The 22,882-nt window shown below is 41.8% G+C and overlaps 1 protein-coding gene across 4 annotated transcripts in view; it reads left to right on the top strand.

Annotated features, from left to right (window-relative positions):
* The window catches only part of JAK2 (Janus kinase 2), a 130,782-nt gene that overhangs the window by 44,952 nt on the left and 62,948 nt on the right, over positions 1-22,882 (top strand). For all 4 annotated transcript variants that reach the window (XM_006115137.3, XM_075931627.1, XM_006115140.4 and 1 more), the window contains one exon: positions 10,396-10,646. In XM_006115137.3, the coding sequence (XP_006115199.2) occupies positions 10,427-10,646 (220 nt within the window). In that variant the 5' untranslated portion in view covers positions 10,396-10,426. The remainder of the gene's footprint in view (positions 1-10,395; positions 10,647-22,882) is intronic.

Below are 22,882 nucleotides of genomic sequence, written 5' to 3'. Positions count from 1 at the left end.
CCGGCTGTAGCAGCTCCGAGCCCTGAGGGCTGCCACTGACCCCCCCCCCCCCCCCAGTCCTCCCGCACAGGACTGCCACTTGGCCTGTGACCTCCCTCCCCTTGGCAGTTACCCATTCACATCCCTAATAGTATCTCCATCTAAGTTTTATTTCTCTAGTTTATTAATGAGAAGGTCATGCAAGATCGTAACACATGCTTTCCTAAAGTCTAGATACTGTATATCACATCTACTGCTTCCCCCTTATACACAAGGCTTGTTATCCTATCAAAGAAAGTTATCAAATTGGTTTGACGTGATTTGTTCTTTGCAAATCCATGATTACTGTTAATTATCTCCATGTTCTCTTCTAGATGTTTGCAAATTGATTCCTTAATTATTTGCTCCGTTATCTTTCCTGGTACAGAAGATAAGTTGATTGATTTGTAGTTTTGTGGCTTCTCCTCCTTTCCCTTTTTATATTTGGGCACTATATTTGTTCTTTTCCAGTCTTCTAGAACCTCTCCTGTCTTCCATGATTTTTCAAAGATAATAGCTAATGACTTAGTCCAGGTCTACATTAGACCTGGAAGGTTGGGTTAATGTACACAACTCCAGCTATGTAAAATTCAGAGCTGGAATCAGCTTATCTTAAGCTGGGTTTGGCGCCATCTTCACAAAGGGAGGCAAATGGGAGCATTTGCTCTTGTCAGCTTCCCTTACTCCTCACTACTTTGAGAAGTACCAAGGACGATTGGAGCCACCCTCAGCATTCAATTTAGCGGGTCTTTACTAGACATAAATCATATACCAGAAGATTGATCTCCAGCAAGTGGAGACGTGGCCTTAAATATTTTCTCAGTCAGCTTCTTGAGTATTCTAGGATGCATTTCACTTGTTGACTTGAAGACATCTAACTTGTCTAAGTAATTTTTAACTTCCTGTTTTAACTTCTGAACCTACCTCCTTTTCTCCAACATTTACTTTGGTAGGCATCCAAGCACCACAAACCTTCTTGGTGAAAATCAAAACCAAGTTGTTAAGCACCTCTGCCATTTCCACATTTTCTCTTCTTGTTTTTCCCCCTTTTCTTTGAGTAATGGACCTACCCTGTCCTTGGTCATCGTCTTGTTTCTAATATATTTGTAGAATGCTACAATTATCTCTAGATAATTTATGCTTCTTTTGTTCCTTGGCCTTTCTAATTTTGCCCCTGCATACTTGAGTTATTTGCTTTGTATTCATCCTTTGTAATTTGACCTAGTTTCAATTTTTTTGTAGGACTTCTTTTTCATTTTTAGATCATTCAAGATCTCCTGGTTGAGTCCAACTGATCTCTTTCAAAGCTTCCTATCTTTCCTACACAGTGGAATAGTTTGCTCTTGTGCCCTTAATAATGTGTCTCTGAAAAAATGCCAACTCTCTTCAATTATTTTTCCTGTTCGACTTGCTTCCCATCAGATCTAACCTACCAACTCCCTGAGTTGGCTGAAGTCTGCCTTCTTGAAATCCATTGTCTTTATTTTTCTTTTCTCCCTCCTGCCCATCCCTTAGAATTATGAATCTTATCATTTCATGATCACTTTCACCCAAGCTGCCTTCCACTTTCAAATTCTTAACTAGTTCCTTTGGTTTTCTAAAAGAAACCTAGTAGCCAGATGGCAATACAAAATATGAAGCCCTCAAGCAGGGTCCATTAAGTAAACAGAAACCCCCCAACTTCCGCCCGCCTGAGTTACGACCCCCTGCACTTACAACCATTTTTGTAACTGTGGAAGGGGCTGAAAATGCCTGACTTAAGTCTTTGACCCGCATTTACAATGGTGCACGGTGCCTATTGTAAATGAGGGTTCACGTTATGAGACGCTTCCCCGGGAACCAGTCACGTCACTAGTTAGGGGTCGCCTATACCCTGGTAGAGAGATCCCAGCATTCTTCTCCTTCATATTCAAAGCTTTGTTCCATTCCACTGTAGCAAGGGATAGGAAACTTGTCTGAAGGTCTCTTACCCCTCCATAGATTTCTGACCAATAAAGAGTGGGTCTCTGATATTCTCTCCTTTTTTTCCATATCTTATAGTCTGCTGTGAGACAGCGGCAAATGTCCACTACTCTTCCCCTCAAGCTCTGATTTTTGGACCCTATTCCCTTGTGAATAATGCTAGCATGCAACTTTCACACACAGCAGTGTGAAATGCCCTCAATTCATAACACTTTTGTGTAGCCTGCAGGGTTCTTAGCAGCAGCTGTGAAACTGATGCATGTCTTTAAAATATCATAGTGCTTCTAGGCAAAATTCTGAGCAGTGTAAAAGCTATGTGGGGAAATAAAGTACCTCAGGGTCTAATAGGTCCCATCTCTTAGCAGGGTCAGCATGGAATGAATAGACAAATCCACTTTACAATCCTTAACTATAACTGAGGTACTTGACTCTGTGTGTTTCTTTTTCTTTACATTTTGAATATTTAATTTAGCATGTTAGTATAATAATAATTTGAATGACTCCCCAAAAGAGCTGGTTGAAATATTTTTGACTAAAGATTTTTTTCTGTGTCAATTTTCATTTTTGATAAAAATTTGTGTTTTTTCCTACTGAGAAACAAATTTTAAAAATTTGCCATACTTTTTTTTGGAGTTTGGTTAACCAAATACACTGTTTTACATTGGGAAAATAGTCACCTAAACTCAATAGTGCTGGAACAATTTTTACAATGGGGATGCCTGTTTTATGCTCCTCTGTAGGTTACCAGCTCATGGCAATGGTGTCCAGTCCATGCAGTCTGGGAGAGATGGTAATCCTAGCCCCTTGCTGCCCACGGAGGAGCTATAGCTAAGGGCAACTGCTGAACCATGGGCTGAAGCCTCGAGGGCTGGTGACCCGAGCCCTGGAGCTGTCAGGCTGCAGATCCTGTGGGGGCAGATCCATACAGCAGGCAGTGACAAAGCCAGTGGACTGTTGGGACCCTGGGGGAGCTGCCTCAGAGGTCTTTTAGTGTCTGAGATTATTCAGACCAGTTTATTTCCTTATGTGCAGGAAGTATTGTTATAACATGCACTGAACCATTTTGGAAGTTGAAGATTTTTTATTTTTATTTTTAAAGTTCTGTGATTTATCAGAAAGAGCACTCAATTTATCTCTCTAATACCCTCCATTATCAGTGTTTCTAGAGACCACTACCAGAGCAGATAATGCATTATGCAAACTGAGCTGCTATAATATAGGATGTCTGTATTTCCTAAGAGTGCAGCCCTCGGAGAAGTGTGAAATTGCTTCCAGAATCTTTGGTGCATTTAAAGTTTTGTGTGTAATAAGAACTCCACCTTACCTGCTTGTGCATTTGTAAAGCCCTGCGCAGATACAATTTGTATCTGCTTCCGCATCAGCAAAAATATGCAGCAGATATGCATACCCATGGGATATAAAGTAAATATCTGCATCCACAGATGTGGGTGCAGCTATCTGTGGCTCATTTTTGCAGACGCGGATGCTGATACAAATTGTGTATCTACACGGGGCCACAGAGGATGCGGATATCCACAGATTAGCAGAGCACTTTCCATTTGCCTTCTTAGTGGATGAGTTGCAGCAGGTGATACAGCTAATGTGAATGTTACTTTGTTTCTTAATAAATCAGTGGTTTCCAGTATACCCAGAATCCTTAAAACACCTTGGATGGCTTTCAGTTGCTGGATTTAAAACAAAACAGTTCCAGGGAAGCTAGAAAACAATTACTGAATTGATTTAATATATAGAAGTGTGGCATGTTACCTACACATCAGCCTAGAACCTGATATGGTTGCCAACTTTCTAAATGCAGAAAACTGAACACCCCTGCTCCGTACCTGCCCTAAGGCCATGCCCCTTCCCAGAGACCCTGCCCTTGCTCACTCTATTCTCCATTCACTCACTTTTACCGGCTGGTGCGGGAGGGTGTGAGGGGCGGTGAGGGCTCCGGCTGGGGTGCAGGCTTTGGGATGGGAATGAGGGCTTGGGATACAAGAGGGGCCTGCGGATTGGGTGGTGGTGCTGAGGAGTTCAGCATGTGGGAGGGAGCTTCGAGCTGAGGTGGGGGGAGGGGTGGCGTATGGGAGGAGGTAAGGGCTCTGTCTGGGGGTGCAGCCTCTGGGGTGAGCCCAGGAATGAGGGCTTTGGGTGCAGGAGGGGGCTCAAGGCTGGGGTATAGGGCTGGCATGCAGGACAGTGTGTGGACTCGGGGAGGGAGTGTGGGTGCAGGAGGAGGCTGTGGGAGGGGGTTTGGGGTGTGGGTTCTGGGCATCGCCGACCTGGGCCCCTAGGAAACAGCAACATGTCCCTATAGCTCCTCGCAAGAGAGACGTCCAGGGGGCTTCTGTGTGCTGCCCCCTCTTGTAGGTACCATCCATGCAGGTCCCATTGTCTGTGGTTCAGGTAGGGACTGAATCAGAACAGTTTCCTTGAACTAAGGTTTATGATGGTTGCAAAGGGCCTGTATAGATCATACTGCTTTTTCCAAATGAAAACTGCATGTGACTACTATATTCACTTATGTGGGTTAAAGATAAATTGCCTACGTGTTCGTTTAGCAGTGGTTTTAGTCTTTTGGCAGTAGAGCAAAGAATACAATTTTCTGTTTGAGGTACCATTGGAGGGGACTCAGTGATGTGGATTGAGAGTTTTCTTTACCTTTAATTGAAATGGTGCAATACTGAATCCTGAACACTGATCTCTTCATTTAGTTATGTGTTGGGTAGATAAACTGAATATTGTTGACAAAAATACAGAAAAGCTTACGTTTTAAACTTTAGACTAAACATTTCTGTCCCACTAAATTAATTAGATTGCACGTATGTGCTTTTTTTGACGATATAATCTTACTAAATCTCCTGTAGTCCATGGAGACTTTCCTGTACAACTGGGAAGAAAAGACCTAAATTTCCACAATTTAAAAAAGAGTTTATACTTATATTCATTGCAAAGAAGCAGAAAAAGACACATTGTTTTCCCTTCTCATGTAATCTCTAGAACAAATTCTTTGTTCTTAGAACCCCATAGAACATACAGTATGTTTTGAAAATGGATATAGATTTTTTACATTTTAATTACCAGACACGATTCGGATTTTAACCATAAGTCAGAGTAGGAAACTACTTGTGCTGTCTGTAACCAAGAGGGCAGATCTTCATGTTCACCAAGGCAGAGCTTGGCATGCCAGGATTAGAGCAGAGCAGAAATGACTTTCTCTCCCTTCTGTTCTCTGAGTAATATGTAGCAAGTTTTGCCCAGCGTAGAAATTAGAGATGCCTGAGGACTTGTTCACTGGAGTGCTGCATGTTCCAGTTGCACCACATGGGGTGGGACAGGAAGGAGAAAATGGCATAAATAGAGCCAGTTGTAATGACTCTATTGCCCAGAAACATGCAAGTGGAATCCCTAGCTAGGCTGTTTAAGCTTCCTTTCCTTCCTCTTTGTGCTACCCTGGTGAAGTGCACTGAAGATTCAGCCCAAGTACTTTAGCAAGGGTTTTTTAGGTCTGAGCTGAGCAGAGCATTTAGACATATACAATTCACAGTGAAAGAAATTCCAGTTGTGATTACTCAGAATAGAAATAGCAGCTTTATTTAGAGGCAGTGAGTACAGGCAGCCCCCGAGTTATGCGGATCCGACTTATGTCGGATCCGCAGTTACGAACGGGGATTTTCTCGCCCCGGAGGACTGGAGCGGCGGGACACCTGGTCCCACCGCCCGCCCCCTCCGGGGCGAGAAAAGCTGCTCCCCGTTTTCCTGGTCTGCTGGGGGAGCCAGCAGACCAGGGAGACGGGGAGCAAAGCCGCGGAGGACCCGGGCCGGACCGTGGCGCTGATCTGGAAGCGCCGCGGTCCGGCCCGGGTCCTCCGCCGCTTGGCTCCGCATCTCCCTGGTCTGCTGGGGGGGGACGCAGCTAGTGCTCCCCCCCCCCCAGCAGACCAGGGGGACGTGGAGCAAAGCCCGGGGCCTGTGGTAGAGCAGGTGGGGCGCTGCCGGTTGGTCCCGCAGCACCGCTCCTTGGCGCTACTGGACCAACCCTGCAGCACCCCAGCTGCTCTGCCCTAGGAGTCCTGATTCAGCTGCTGCTGATCAGTTTCAGCAGCGGCTGAATCAGGACGCCTGGGGCAGAGCAGCTGGGGTGCTGCTGGGTTGGTCCAGTAGCGCCGAGGAGCAGCTGCGCTACTGGACCAACCCAGCAGCACCCGAGCTGCTCTGCCCCAGGCGTCCCCAAGTCAGCCGCTGCTGAAACTGACCAGCGGCTGACTACAGGAAGCCCGAGGCAGAGTTGCTCTGCCCCGGGCTTCCTGGAATCAGCTGCTGATCAGTTTCAGCAGCAGCTGATTGGGGAAGCCTGGGGTTCTTAAGTTGAATCTGTATGTAAGTCGGAACTGGTGTCCAGATTCAGCCGCTGTTGAAACTGATCAGTTTCAGCAGCGGCTGAATCTGGATGCCAGTTCCGACTTACATACAGATTCAACTTAAGAACAAACCTACAGTCCCTATCTTGTACGTAACCCGGGGACTGCCTGTAGGCCTGTGGCACCTTAGAGCTGGACTACTCATTTTGAAAGTTACAGGCTAACACGGCTATCCCTCTGAGACTTTTTATTCAGAGGTTAAATAATCGAAATGGTTTTTGTTGAAGAGCATGATTTAACTTGGCCAGTAGGGGAGTAGTAAGTTCATATGAGAATTGATATAATTGGAAGTGCATCAAAATCCAGGGTTTTGTCTGACTGTAATTTACTTTTCCTTTCTCACTCGCTTAAATATGTGGGCAGTAACTCCTACTATGTAATTTTTTTTTAAAGAATGTATGTATTTTTGCATATGTTTAAAGACTGTATTCAGAGCACATCTGTTCTATCATAAGAAAGCTAATATTTTCTCTCACAAATTGCTATTAATATTGGTATGCTAAAAATGTAACTTGGGCTTTTGGTCAACTAAAAAATGGAGTGGTAAAAATTTCTGGGCATGTCCTGTTTTTAATTTAGTATGAGGCTAATAATCTCATTTGCTCGGGATTAGGCACATGGAAAAACTTTTAAAATAGGGCAAGGAATGAAGGTGGTAGAGTTGGTGATCCAGCTTTAAAATGAGTTGCTGACAAAATAATTTAATTAATGTGAATGGCACTATTAGTTCCTGATCCTCTAAACACTTACGCATGTGCTTTCACTTTTATGTAGAAGGGTAGCCCAACTAACTTTCAGTAGGACAGCTATTGTTTGCTTTTGTGTGTTTTCCGGATTGGGGCCTTGGCAGACTTACTGGTGAATTAACTAATTCATAGTGACTGTAGTTATTGCTTTCACTTGGTTGCTTCATAAGCATTTCAGGTTAACAAAAGAAATGAAACTATAAAATAGTATAATTTTAAGAGTCCCCATCAATCACGCCTCTGGAATTGTTTTCATCTGCTTTTGTTACAGCTGCCAAGTTTTCATTTTTTTGCATAAGAGAAAGAGGAGATTCAGTGGAAACTGTGCTATTTCTTGTAATGTGATTAATTGATATGGAAGGACCTGAGAACTCAGAGATGAGGAAGTAAAAGTTTATTTTTGATGGCAGGCTGAGTTTCTCTACTACAGTAGTGCTATTTAGAGTAGTGATCGCTGCAGTGAAGAGAGAGGGCTCCAGACTTCATCAGTGATTAAAACTAAATTGGTAAAGTTTCATCAGAGCAACTGGCAATGCACAGAAAGCAGTGACAGACATACATATTGTACCAAACTGCAACCCTTATGCCTTTAAAGGGCTTTTGGCATATTAATGCTACAAGTAGATAAATATCAGGTAGTTTTTCTTTTAGGAAAAATGGCTTTCTTGTGTGCCTAAATTGAATGTGACTGTTTCTGCTTGGAACACTTACGTAGTAGTGCCATTGCTTGTATAACGGGCTCTATCTTGGCTGAAACACCAGGAACAGAATCTGGAAACGCCAGAGTTATAAAAAGCACAAGCATCTACAATTTGAGCTCGGGAGCCAGGCATTTGTGGTCATAGCTTTAATGGACCCATATGTTCTGTTGATCAGGCAAAGAGGGAGGATGTATAACACATAGTGGATTATGCTTACACCTAGAGGAACAGCCTAAAGTTTCTTTGAAACACTGACTCGGTACCGGTGCTAGTTTTATTTTAATATAACAAAAGTGATCTCTGATCTCTTGGAATTTCAGACCGTATTTCAGATTTGTCATCAAAATGGTCTTTTGCCCTTGTTAATTAACCTGTTGCATTAAAAAAGAAATATGTTTTGCAGTCCTTTGGTAGGTATATAAATCTGATTACATTGTAATCAGGTGGAAATCAACATTAACAATGGAAATTTGATTGTACTGTATATGGAAAAATCTCAAATAATAGAAGAAATTGTGTTCTGACGACAGTCAAAAAGTAGCATTTCAGAATATCCTTTCATAAAACAATAACGTAGTTCATGAAGTCTAAGAAAATTAATGTTTTGCGCTTTGTGACTATCTAATGCAGCGGTTCTCAAACTTTTTGGGCTCCGGAGCCCTTTACATGCATAAAAATGTATGAAAAGCCCCAGTGGTCCACTGATTGTATGTGTTGTACCTGTTGATGTTTCCAGTTTGTCAACCTCGAGAAGCCCCTCGAGATGTCTCTCGGAGCCCTGGGGTTCCGCAAAGCACAGTTTGACAAACACTGATCTAAACCACAGAGACCAAGTGGTTTAATATAAGTGAACTTTAGAGGGATTTTCCAGTCTTTCTTTTTTTTTTTATAAGTTTTAATTATACTGAAAAATTCATGATGGTTTTATGCAAGAACAAAGATACTCTTAGCCTAGCCCGGGATGTGCTCTCCAGTGCGTTTTAAAAATTCCATTGTTAAATTGAGAGGTTTTGAGTGAATTCACTATTTTTGATGGAGTTCATCCCCTCTGGATCCAGCTAAACCATTCCTGCCAGAGATAACTTAGTCCTGAGTTTCTTCACTATTTGGTCTGAGGAAGTGGGTCTGGCCCACGAAAGCTCATCATCTAATAAACCATCTTGTTAGTCTTTAAAGTGCTACATTGTCCTGCATTTTGCTTTAATCGTGAGTGTGATTAAAAATGTTACTGAAGAGCAGACTTTTTTTTTTAGAAGGCAGTAGATTGTGGCAAATGGTATACAGTTCCAAAATGTTTTTGTTTCTCTCACCGATAACCCCAGCCCATGCATCTTCAAATTATATTGAGCAGTTTTATACTGTCATTGTTCATTTTTTCAGTTTCAGTTTTTTGCATTGAAGTGCATTTTGTATAATGTATTAGGTTGTGTGTCAAGTCACTTTCCCTCATTCCATAGTTATGGTTATGAGAGAGCATTTTTTCATTGAATGGAAAAAAGTTTCTTCATTGGTCTTCTCTGTGAGCATGTTCACACTGGTCCATGAGATTGATTTGGGAGATTAATTTTTGATGGAGTCACTTCTTAAAATTTGGCATAATGTTTGAAACTAGTTTGTATGTTGCTTCTAGACTTAGTCATATATTTTAGAATAAATTGCCACTTCAAGAAATGCTAGGAGGATACATACATTGTGAAGACCGAAGTCTTTCTAATGATAATTGTATTCTGAGTTTTTACTTGCAGAAGTAATTTAACTATGCTAGGCTGGACTGAAGCACAACTGAAAAGGGATTCTTTTCTGAATTAGCTATAGTGTGACTCAGTTGATATCTTTTCTTATACATCATCAGCTCAACCTCTGACCTGTCGCTTAGGGGACAATAGGGTTGCAGAGGTGTAACTGAGGAACTCATTTGGCGTGCAGATGCTCTGGGTTTGTAGGGCTTACAATTAAAAATCCTGATTTTATTTGTAAAATGAACATACAGTGTTGGCTTTGGAATCATTGAGCGGCAAAAATCATGAAGGCTTTTTGTTTTTCCTATGCACAGTCACTTTACAGAGTAGAACTATTGTAAACTGTAAAGAAACTCACCTGTTGCTAATTTTTTTGAGAAATTATGCAGTCCTAACCCAGTACTTTAACTCACAGTTTCTATGCTTCAAAATGTCCACGTTACCATTGAAAAGCATCCCAGGTCTTTTAAAAATCTATTAGGAGGCTGTGCCCCCTGCTGGCTAGGTCCCCCTCTTGGCTGTGGAGGGCCCAGCTCTCCCCTCCCGGCGGCTGAGGAGAGAGGATAGGGGAAGGAGGGAGGAAGGAGGTAGGCAGGACATCAGATGATGTCACTCTGTCGTCCTGTAGGAAAAGTTTTTATACAGTGTGTGTGTGTGGAGAGGGAGAGGGAGATTTATTCATTCAAGTAGGAAATGTTAACAAGTTTACAAACTATAACCATGTAAATATCAGAGATAACAGATCTTGTGTAGCTCTTTCAGTTTCCCTTGCTTTTTAAAGTCAGTGCATAATCTTTTTGTTTTTTAGACAACCACTCTGAGAAGAACACAATGAAAAGATGGCCTGCCTTACAATGACAGAGATGGAAGGAACTGCAACTTCTACCCTCCATCAGAATGGTGACATCCTTGGGAATACAAATGCTCCCAAGCAGACGGAGACAGTGCTTCAGGTTTACCTTTATCATTCCCCAGAGAAGACCGAGGGACATTATCTTCGGTTTCCAGCTGGCGAATATATTGCAGAAGAGATTTGTGCTATAGCTTGTAAGGCTTGTGGTAAGTATTTACATGATGTTTTTTCTAGGGACAGAGTGATATGTTTTAACATACCGCAACATTAGTTTATAATATAGTGTGCATAGGCCCTGACTAAACTATATTATGCTGTATTCATGCATACATAGACCAGGGTTTTTGTTTATTTCTGACCCTTTTCTTCTGTGAGAGACCATTATTTTCTGGTTAATAGAAATACCTCCCTGATACACAGGCAGCAGCGCGGGGGAGAGGATGAGAGGCAGGTAGCTCCATTTTCAGCGGTTACATGTTAACAGAATTCACATTATTTAATAATCCTAATCAAAGCCTTATGGCTGTAGCCCTTGTCCTGAGTACCCATTGGCATTGTCACGGGAATAAACAAGTTATTGTCTTTCTCTTACACAGAAGAAAAATAGGAAACAAGGCTGGGGATTCCCCTTAGACCTGTGAGGAAGCATGGCCTTCCAGAATGTGTAAGAAATACGATGATTCTAAGAATACACCAGCGTATCGTTTTCAATATTTACAGATCAAGGGATTCTGCACTGTTATCATTGGTACCTCTATAGGTCCTGCTGCCCAGTTAGTGCTATTGGATCCAGCATCTGCAGATGCTTAATGGAGATAGTGGTAGAGTGTCTCCATAATTTCTGTGTTACCTACATACATGTGATTCAAGGATCTGTTTTTGGAGTCGCAGGGCTGGTCTACAGTATGAGCATTTATTCAGCATTAAGTCAAATTTGTGATGAATGTGTCTGCATTGCCCAGTCCTTTCCATTGACCTGAAGGACATTTAAAATCAACCCCTATACTCCACCTGAATGAGTGGAGACAACATTCCCACCTCGAATTAGGGGCACTGTAAACATTGTGTATTGTAATTCAGAGTTACTGGCCTCCAGGGGATAATCTGGAGTGCTCCGTTGTGAATGCTCTGGCAAGCACTTTGAACTCCAATGCTCTTCAGCCAAGTGAGCAGGAAAAAGCTCTGGGAACTTTTTAATGGTCATTTAATGTGCAGCGTGAAAAATGCACCAGCACAGCTGAGCACAAATGTGTCCAGCATCGAGTGTTCAGGAGACAGCAGATTTGATTGTTGTGGGGGAGGAAGAGTCTGTGCAGCCAGAGCTCTGACTCAGCAAAAGAATTGTTGGTATCTATGCCAGAATCACATAGGGCACCTAAGTGCTATACCAGGGATACAGTAATGCCACGTGAAAATAAAGGCGTGTAGACAAGTATATCATGGGATAGGGCTGGTTCTGAGCCACTGACATGGGAGACTGATGACATGCATCCATAACCATCCACAGCAATGTTATCATCCCATTGAGGCCTCTACCCAGAATTCCAATCTGCTGCAAGAGACTGTGGGATAGCAACCCACAGTGCATCACTCCTTTAGTTGATGAAATCTCTGGCTGTGAGGATGTGCTCCATCAACCACAGCCACCGAGTGGAGACATGTACAATTATAGTTATTGAATCAGATGCTCAAAGTCAAATTAAATAAAATTGACCTAATTTTGTAGTAGACATGCCCTTAGAGAGTATTGATGACGACGTGTTGTTAGCTGAAATTGAAAATATTTTTTCTGAGAGTCTTGTGTGCCCAATTGTTCTTTTAGTTTACTAGTATTCCCAATATTTTGATCAGTTTGCTTTAATCAGATAAACCAGGTTTGTACCATCTGAGTTCATATAGTAAAAACCAGAATGATGGGACCTTTGGGGGCATGCACTATTTATCACTTGTCTCTAAGGATTACTATCTTGGTTATTAAGGCATCAGCAAGAAGAGAAGTAAGTTTGAAATTTTTGTCGATTCTAAGTCCAGTAGAGACTGACCATTAGATCAACAGATCACACCTCCAGTATATCAAAGACCATTCGGTTTCATCCATTTACCCTTGTATTGAGCCCATTAACTGGTGTTTGACTAAAGCATATCTTCCAATAAGGCATTTAGTCTTGATTTGAAGACATCAGGAGGTAGAGAATTCACCATATTTCTTGGTAATTTGTCCTAGTGGTTAAATTCAGATTCCAGGCAATGGTTCTTGTCATGTTTTTGTGGGGTTTTGTTTGTTTGTTTGTTTGTTTGTTTGTTTGTTTGTTAAAGATTAAAGAGCCCTTTAGTACACAGTATCTTACCCTTGTAGATGAACACTGTAATCAATTCACCTAGGTGAATTGATCTCTTTAGCTTGATAAGTTTCTCACTCGAACGCATTTTCTTCAGTCTTTGAATCATTTTGTGGCTGTTTTTTGTATGCTGTTTTTTCAGTATCTTTTTCAAAAATGTCTTTTGAATGCTGTTTTTTTCAGTATCTTTTTTTTTTTTTTTTGGTCAGTGAGGAGGGAGAAACAGTAACAGGATACTTGGAAATGGCAGAGATGCTTAATGAATTCTTTGTTTCGGTCTTCACCGAGAAGTCTGTAGGAATGCCTAACATAGTGAATGCTAGTGGGAAGGGGGTAATTTTAGAAGGTAAAATAAAAAAAGAACAAGTCAAAAATCACCTAGAAAAGTTAGATGCCTGCAAGTCATCAGGGCCTGATGAAATGCATCCTAGAATACTCAAGGAGCTGATAGAGGAGGTATCTGAGCCTCTAGCTATCATCTTTGGAAAAACAAAGGACTGGAAAAGGGCAAATATAGTGCTCACCTATAAAAAGGGAAACAAGAACAACCCAGGAAACTACAGACCAGTTAGTTTAACTTCTGTGCCAGGGAAGATAATGGAGCAAGTAATTAAAGAAATCATCTGTAAACACTTGGAAAGTGGCAAGGTGATAGGGAACAGCCAGCATGGATTTGTAAAGAACAAATCATGTCAAACCAATCTGATAGCTTTCTTTGATAGGATAACAAGTCTTGTGGATAAGGGAGAAGCGATGGATGTGGTATACCTAGACTTTAGTAAGGCGTTTGATATGGTCTTGCATGATATTCTTATCAATAAAGTAGGGAAATACAATTTAGATGGGGCTACTATAAGGTGGGTGAATAACTGGCTGGATAACCGTACTCAGAGAGTAGTTATTAATGGTTCACAGTCCTGCTGGAAAGGCATAACAAGTGGGGTTCTGCAGGGGTCTGTTTTGGGACCGGCTCTGTTCAACATCTTCATCAACGATTTAGATATTGGTATAGAAAGTACGCTTATTAAGTTTGCAGATGATACCAAGCTGGGAGGGGTTTCTACTAATCTGGAGGATAGGGTCATAATTCAAAATGACCTGGACAAATTGGAGAAATGGTCTGAGGTAAATAGGATGAAGTTTAATAAGATAAATGCAAAGTGCTCCACTTAGGAAGGAACAATCAGTTTCATACATATAGAATGGGAAGCGACTGTCTGGGAAGGAGTATGGCAGAAAGGGATCTAGGGGTTATAGTGGACCACAAGTTGAATATGAGTCAGCAGTGTGATGCCGTTGCAAAGAAAGCAAACATGATTCTGGGATGCATTAACAGGTGTGTTGTGAACAAGACACGAGAAGTCATTCTTCTACGCTACTCTGCGCTGGTTAGGCCTCAACTGGAGTATTATGTTCAGTTCTGGGCACTGCATTTCAAGAAAGATGTGGAGAAATTGGAGAGGGTCCAAAGAAGAGAAATGAGAATGATTAAAGGTCTAGAGAACATGACCTATGAGGGAAGACTGAAGGAATTGGGTTTGTTTAGTTAAGAAAAGAGAAGATTGAGGGGAGACATGAAAGCAGTTTTCAGGTATCTAAAAGGGTGTCATAAGGAGGAGGGAGAAAACTTGTTCATCTTGGCCTCTGGAGATAGAACAAGAAGCAATGGGCTTAAACTGCAGCAAGGGAGGTTTAGGTTGGACATTAGGAAAAAGTTCCTAACTGTCAGGGTAGTCAAACACTGGAATAAATTGCCCAGGGAGGTTGTGGAATCTCCATCTCTGGAGATATTTAAGAGTAGGTTAGATAAATGTCTAGACCATCCCTGATAGACAGTATTTGGTCCTGCCATGAGGGCAGGGGACTGGACTCAATGATCTCTCGAGGTCCCTTCCAGTCCTAATATTCTATGATTCTATGAGATCAGAAGTGCAGTTGGTATTTTTCTGAGATTCTTACAAATGCTGTATATACTACATCACTTCCCAGTTTATACATCCAAGGATTTCATTTGTACTTTTTGCCAAGACCTCATACTGGGTGCTTGTGTTCAGTTGCTTGTCAACTATGACCCCTCAATCCTTTTCAGAGTCACTGCTTTCTGTTACATAGTGTCACATTCTGTTGGTGTGACAGCAATCTTTGTTTTTAGACATATGATCTATCTTTTGGATGTATTAAAACACATTTTGGTTGAATGAGTCCAGTTTACCTAATTATCCAGATCACTCTCTGTGACTGTCCTGCGCTGATCATTGTTTATTACTCCACTAATCTTTGTGTCAACTGCAAATTATCTCAGCACTGATCTTATATTTACTTCCAGATAATTGATGAAGATTTTGAATAGTATTAGGCCTAGAACTGATCCCTGCAGAACCCCACTGTAAACACTTCTGTTAAATGATGATTTCCCATTGACAGCTACTTTCTGACATCTGGCAGCCAGTTCTAATCTATATAATGTGTTTTATTAATATTGCATAGTGCCAGTTTTAATAAGAAAGTAGTGTGGCACTGAGTCAAATACTGTACAGAAGGCTATTACAACTTCTGTAGTTGCCTTTATCAACTTACCATATTATCTCATTAAAATAAAATTGGGGTTGATTGACCAGATTTGTTTCCCATAAAACCCATGTTTTGGTGATTGAACCTTCATTTTACAGTGTTCCACAAGGATAAGGGATCTTATATCCTTACCCTAATTTTTACCAACTTTTTTTTATAGCAGACTGTAAAAAATACCATCTTTCCCCAAAGCTGCATGTGTTACCTGAGGAAACTAGATTGCATGAACTGGAGATTTAAGGGGGTTTTGAATCATTCAGAATAACTTAAATATTTTTTGTCCTAACTCTTGGTGATAAGGCTACGGGTATCAGTGACTTTCTGTACAGACTTTCAAAATGGGTAAGTCTTTGTACTAAATTGTTGCAACTTAGCTGTTAGCCCCATAAGTATGAGGAAATAAGAGTTCACTCCACTAGATCTAAAGCAGCTTTCATGACATGCTGACGCAATGCATTCCTCACAGAAATGTGTAATTGATAGCTTTCTGTGATAAAAACTGAGGTGTTTGGGGCTTGGTCCCTTTTGGTAACATTGTTGTGAATGTTTGGATACGCAAGGGGGTACTCAGTCTGGAGTGCTGCTTTACTGGGTAGCTTGCTGTGTTGAGAATGTGCACTTCACATAAGTGTGCCTCTGCAAAGGCAGAACGGTTGCATAACATTTACAGTGATGAACTTTTCTCATCTAGATGGTTGCTGTGAATACGTCAGCTTTTTTCATTGCCATTCCAAACGGGAATACCTTTATATCTGCAATGAGAAGTTTGCTGGCAGAAACACAAATTGAAAGTACAGTGCATACAGTGAATAACTACAGTATTTTTTTTTTATTGTTCCTTCAAGCTCTTCGGGCTGTTCTGTCACTCCACTGTGGCCAGCTTTATTTTCATTGAAGGAAGATAGGGAAATTAGTACAGCTGAAGAATATTTGTTGGAATGTTAAGTCTAAACTTTGAGATTTCCATTCAAAGGCTAAAGAGGAATCTTTCTGATTATAGTTGGACAATGAAATATTAAATATTTTCTAATAGTAGCTCTCGTTTCATGATGTATGTTCTTACGTTAATATTGCTTAATATTAGATTGCCCTGTTCTAGTTGCCCTGCAGTAATTTATGACGTCTTTATGTTAACATGGTTATTGGAATACTATTAGAAGAGTCTGTTAGCTTGGCAAAATAGAGAGCTGTCAAGGAAAGCAAGCAGAATAGAAAACAGTGCCTCAGACTAAAGCTAGTGCTACACAACCAATTTATGTCAGTATAAGCACATTGCTTAGGGTGTGGAAATTGCTTAGGGTGCAGAGCAGCCTCTGTTGGTAGTGAGTCTGGGCTCACCATGGAGAGCAGCTGCTCCATGGATGCCAGCGCATCCTCGGTCTAGAGGGAGGTTGGACACCCCCCCACCCTCCATGGACAGGGGCTGCTACCACAGAGCCACTTGATACAGAGACAGCAGCGCAGGATGGCAGGAGGCTCCCAGTTCCTGGAAGTGGGGCTGGGAGCACACTGGCTGCCAGCCCCGCCCCTGGGGACGATCAAAAAGTTGTGTAACCAATAATTTTTTGTGCGGTTACATGACTATTCAATTAATTTCTATCTAACATCCCTAATATCTCCTGACTCCAGCCAAAGCCTGGAAACCCAAAAGATCAAAAGGACTGTAAGAGTTTGAAAAGGATCACTCTTTCAAGAGATTGGAGAGAAGCTAGACTATGGACCAGGCATCTACTAGGCATTTGTGTGCGCCCAGCAAGTGCTCGGGGCTGGCCTGGCCCCGGGCACGTGGCGCATGCATGGTGCCGGAGCCGGCTCCGGGCACATGGCGCACGGTGAGCGCCGGCCCCGGGAGCATCACGGATTGGCCGCCCACGCTCTGGGCGCGTGGCGCTTGCAGGGGGCACTGGCCCCGGGTGCGCGGGGCTGGGGGGGGGGAGAGTGCCGGCCCTGGGCGCGCAGCACTTAGGGGGGGAGAGCGCCAGCCCTGGGCGTGCGGCGCTTGCGGGGGGGGGGGGGAGGCGCGCTGGCCCCGGGCGCACAAGTGTCCCCTCCCCCTAGCGCCCGGTGGGCAAATGGCCACACCCCCTGGTGCCCAGCAACCTCAAATGGTTGGGGACCACTGTACTAGGGTGTCTGGAGAAATTGAGGCCTGCATGGATTACCATCAGGCGATTGTAAGCCCTTTGGTAAAATGGACAAATGTGTACAGTAGTTTGTTTTAAAAATTCTTTTCTGCTGTTTCTACTCAAAAATGAAGAATATCCTTGTTTTAAGAAGACTTTGCTGCCACTTCAACCACTGGTAACAGTTTTCTGAAGGCAAAGACCACATGTGTCTGAAATCAGACCTGTTGGGTAAGACTGGTTGATATACAGCTTAATATAGCCCAACGTCCAGTCAAAGAGTGGGGAGAATTATTTCAAAGCAGAAATGAAGGCACACTGCCTTACAACTGAGGGGGTGTACTCACAGACAAGAAAGGGGACAGAAGTATAGTTAGTCTGAGCTACGAAAGACACCAATATACATTGGGTAGAGTAGCAAAATAGGCTGAAATACATTGCACCCAGTAAATATTTAAAAATTACCTGTGGTTTGCATAACTGAAAGAACTATTTTGATAGAGATTCCAGATAAATCAAAGTAGAGGTGAATACTTATTATTTATGCCAAGTGGTTTTGACATCCAGACAACGATCAATATGCAAAGAGACAATCTTGTCTTTTACCTTTTACACAGCTCAAACAATTGAAGGCTTTTCTAGTCTGCATTGACTTGGCTTGAAGTCTATTGTAGATACCATGTATTTGCTGTAAATATTGGTTAAAGCTGAATGCCAGAATAGCTATGAAAAACAAATTCACCATATTTAAAACAGAAACTTAGTATCCTGTAGTTATTTTTTTTCTGGTAAGGTACAGCAAATGCAGCCCTTTTCAATCTCAACACCTTTGGAAATACAACTTTTTATCCTGAATGAAACAATATAGCTATAGTGCTTTCAGTATTAGCAGTTGAAGTATTGCATTGAGCATTCATGTTTGTGTTTAGTAATTATTAGTTGCTGTCACATATGAAAGCGGGGGGGGGGAGGGAAACACCACTGTATCTGAAACAAATATTTCCAGACATTTTAATTGTAAACTATTCCAGTGATTCTGCAGTTTTATTATGTCATTTTACAGGAAACATGAAAGTATAATTTCCTGTTAGTATTTTAAATTGGTTAATCTCAAAGAGGGATGATCTAATGTTTTCTTTTTCAGCTAACCGAGGAACTGTTTAAATTTATATAAAAAGAACATTAGACCAATAGCATGATCTATTTTCTGATGCGTATGTATAAAGTTATTTAAAAGAACGACACAAAATTCAATTCTTCCCAACCTCCCTGCTCTGTTACTATTCATTCAAAACGTTCCCCTGGGTTGTTGTTTTTTATACTGAAATTGAATAATTTTTTCAGCATGTTGTTCATTTTCTGTTTTGTATGCCAGTGAAGATATTATTCAAATTCATTTTATAGGAAACTATTTATTCCTCAATGGAAGAGTAAAATTCTGCACTTGGAAATAGATCCATGGCACCTGTTGTCTTAGTTGTATCCTTATTTTATCTATGGTAAAGTGATATAAAGACGTGGGCTCACCATTCTGGAAAAGATTATCATTGCTGAGATTGCATCTATTTAAGATTTTTCAGTCTGAAGAGACAGATTTTATGCAACTTTGATAAATGACAAATATGTATATGTCCCATATCATACCAATATGTTTACTACATATTCAGACTGTGTTCTAGTAATGTCTTCTGAATGGATTATACATATGCAACTATCTCTAGAAAATCAGGAAATAAATGGATAATTATGCCAGGGATTAGTTATATTTTACCAATATGTAAACTGTGATTGAACAGATTATAAAGACAGGAGTAGAAGAGTAAATCTTAGATCCCAATTTACTTTGGAAAAGAAAGACTATACTTACTGTAAGTAGAACTGACAATGAAAAAGTTGGCAAATGGGGAAGTATACTAGTTTTACATTGGGTAGACTTCTAAATTCCTTATCTAATCTTTTTTTTTTTTTAATGTCAAACCTATAACCTTCGCATCTGAGAGTTTTTTCCTCTGGTTGCCAAAATACAGTTCTCTTAAATCCCAAATGAAATAAATGTTCTAAGCTGTTTATTTTGTGATGAATATTTGTCCCTTTTATAGAACAATTACCCAGCTAGGCATAGTTAATATAATTGGTCATTGTTAATACAAAGTATTGCCTAGAAGACTATGTAAATAGTCTTTACCACGTAGATAATGGAAAGTGAGGTGGTTTTTGCATTGTACTAGTTAAATGAGTATTTGTAATCTTTAAATAATATTTTAATACTTAGTTTAAAAAATTAAGCCAGATAACAAACTGCTTATGTTTTTACCTCAAGAGATTTGTTTTTTTCCATGTTTTCGCAGAACCTAATAAGAAATTAACAACAAAAGATACAGAACTGGTAGTGCTGATGGGCCAGGTTGTGGAAACTACCTTTATGTGCTTAGAAATACCTTTATGTGCTTAGAAATCTTAACTACAGCAGCAAAAAGATTAGGCAGCTGCAAGGCGAAGTCTCTTATATTTTTCCTGCTGTAGATGTACACTCTGTTTTGCCCTGTATTTGTGTATAGAACAAATGTGGCATCACTTGCATGTGTCATTTCTGATAGGCCACCGTGTGCATTCTTTTAACTGGCAGGGGCTTTTTTCAGAGTAGTCCTTCCCTTCAGTCAAGATTTCAGGATTTAATTGTTTTAACTGGAAATGAAGATTGAATGCTCACAAGAAAATTTTTCAGGTGGACCCAGTTACTTGTTACCAAAGTTGCTAATTGTCCCTCTCTATTTTGAGCAAGGAGACCTTCTGAATTTGTTGACTGTGCTATTTTTTGACCTCATCTTGTAAGGCTTCTGGGTGGAATTTGAATTTTCCCCAACAGACTTGCTAATGAGCTGAAAGTTCCATTTTAAAGAGATTTTCTTCTGGTAAAATGGCTGTTCTAATTTTACTTGGTTAAGTAAAAAGATAACAGATAATTAGGTTGCCATAGAATCATACACCTGGAAGAGACCTTAAGAGGTCATCTAGTCTAGTCACTTGTGCTCATGGCAGGACCGTGTTTTATCAAGACCTTCCATGAGAGGTGTTTGTGTTACCTGTTTTTAAAAATTTTCAATTATGTAGATTCCATAACCTCCGTAGGCAATATATTCCGGTGCTTAACCACCCTGAGGGTCTGTCTACACAGCAGCGTTATTTTGGAATAACTGATGTTATTCTGAAATAACAAAGTGCACGTCTGCACTGCAAGCCATTATTTCAAAATAATGTCAAGCTGGAGGACTTCTTACTCCAACTTCTGTAGCCCTCGTTTCTCAAGGAGTAAGGGAAGTCGAAGGAAGAGTGTTCTTCCTTCTACTTCCTGCAGTGTAGACAGTGCTAAAAGCCGAATTAAGCGATTTTGACTTCAGTTACGCAATTGATGTAGCTCAAGTTGCATAGCTTAATTTGACTTTAGCCCTGCTGTGTTGACTGTGTTATTTTTTTTTTTTACCTCATCTTGCGAGGCGAGGACAGATTCTTGAACTTCTTTGCACCACAACCCCCTTCTGATAACAAAAATTACTACACGACCCAGGGGAGGAGAAAGCTTGAGACCACGTGAGCCCCACCCCACTGTGTGCGTGGAGCAGGGAGGCAAAGCCCAAGGGCTTCAACTTCAGGCAGGGGGCCTGTAATTTGAGGCCCACTGCCCCGTGCTGAAACCGAAGCCTGAGCCCCACAACCCACTGCTCAAGCCCTCAGGCTTTGGCTTTAGCCCCGCGCGGTTGGGCTTGGCCTCCTGGGTTTCAGCAAGTCTGCCACTAGCTCTGCTGACCCCGTTAAAATGGGGGTTTTGCAGGGGTGGCCTGTGACTATAAGCGGACTCAGCCGCTGCCTAGGGCGCCGCCGCCTGGGGCGCCTGATGATGACATTATGGGGCGCCCCATGATGACATCAGTCCATTGACAGCCCTGCAGGCAGGGGCGCCACATACCGCATCCGGCCTCAGACTGCTCCTGGGGTTCTGACTCACAATTTGAGAATTCTGATCAAATCAATTCATATAGTAGTAAGAAGCCTGGATTCATATTACTATAGATGAGAACCAGGAAAGTTAGGCAGGTGTGTTACCCATGATATAGCTCAGGAATGGTATTAGCCAGACTATCTGCCAATCAGTGTTTGTGGAGTGAGAGCTTTCCTGATCCCTGCTGCATTTGAAACAGACAGGGAGTGGATTAGTCTACAGTCAGTTGAATACTACCTTGACAATTCTTTACTTCTGACAAGTTGGGCACCCTGTGATTAGACACTCAGGGAAGGTGAAACAAAAACAAACCAGCCCTCCTCCCTTGCACCAAAAAAACAAACAAACAAAAAAACCCAACCACCAAAACTTTCAGAAAAAGAAACACTGAACACGTTGCAGGAAGTTAGCCTTACAGATAAATGAATGTAATGGCTGGAAGATTAGATTGAAAGAGAGTTTATTCAGGAAAGCAAACAGGGCAGTATTCCATCCAGTGGGTGAAAGGTCTGCCATGATGAAGATAATTTACCTGACAGATTTGCTGTGGTGATGGATTAACGTTTATGCAGAGCTTTGAAAACATAAAATACAGTTCTTGTTGTTAGTTAACCACAACCAGCTAACACATTTTTAAAATGTGACCATCTTAGTATGCACTACATGCTCAGTGCCGTTTAATAACATATTAATTAAAATGGGAGTTATCACCTTTTTTAACACATTTAATTTATGCATTGTAGACAATGCATGACCTGCTATAGTGAATCAGCGTGGCCTCCCTGTGACCCGGAAGGGGAAGCAGTCCATAAGACCCCTTCTTGGGAGAGGCCAAAGCCGCCCAGCTCAACCCCCAGGAAGTGGAAAGGCGATGCTGGGATGATAAGAACAGGAGCGGAGAGCTCAGTTAGAGCTCAGCAGCTAAGCAGGCCAGACTCTCTCCCTGGCCTCCCCAGGAAGGAGGCATGGCTGCCCTGCCTTATGAGGGATGACTGGATTGGGCCTCTGGGACTGCTGCCCAACCCCGGACACAGGCCAAGGCCACCCCGACCACTGCCAGGCTCCGAGGATAGGCTCAGATGACCAGGGCCGTGGCTACTGAACCCTATCACTGCTTGTCGTTTGCTATCCTGCCCCCAGGGCCGTGGCTACTGAGTCCTGTAACTGCTTGCTTGCTTGTTGCCCTGTCCTGACCAAGGGTGCAAACTCTGTGAACTGCAGCCCAAAACCCTGACCAATGGGGGACCTTGCCCAGGCCTATGGCCAGGGAGCTGGAAATTCCTATTTAGCTGGCCCAGGGTAGCAACTCAGCGTGGCCTCCCATTGACCTGGATATTTTTTGTACTTGTATAACTGTCTTTCCTAGAGAATGTGATCTGTTACCAAAATAGTTACACTGCTACAACCATTAA

The sequence above is a fragment of the Pelodiscus sinensis genome, chromosome 6 (genome assembly GCF_049634645.1).
Source record: "Pelodiscus sinensis isolate JC-2024 chromosome 6, ASM4963464v1, whole genome shotgun sequence".
NCBI classification, from domain to species: domain Eukaryota; kingdom Metazoa; phylum Chordata; order Testudines; family Trionychidae; genus Pelodiscus; species Pelodiscus sinensis.
Note: the sequence above shows the minus strand (reverse complement) of the source record. Positions and strands in the feature narration are given on the sequence as shown.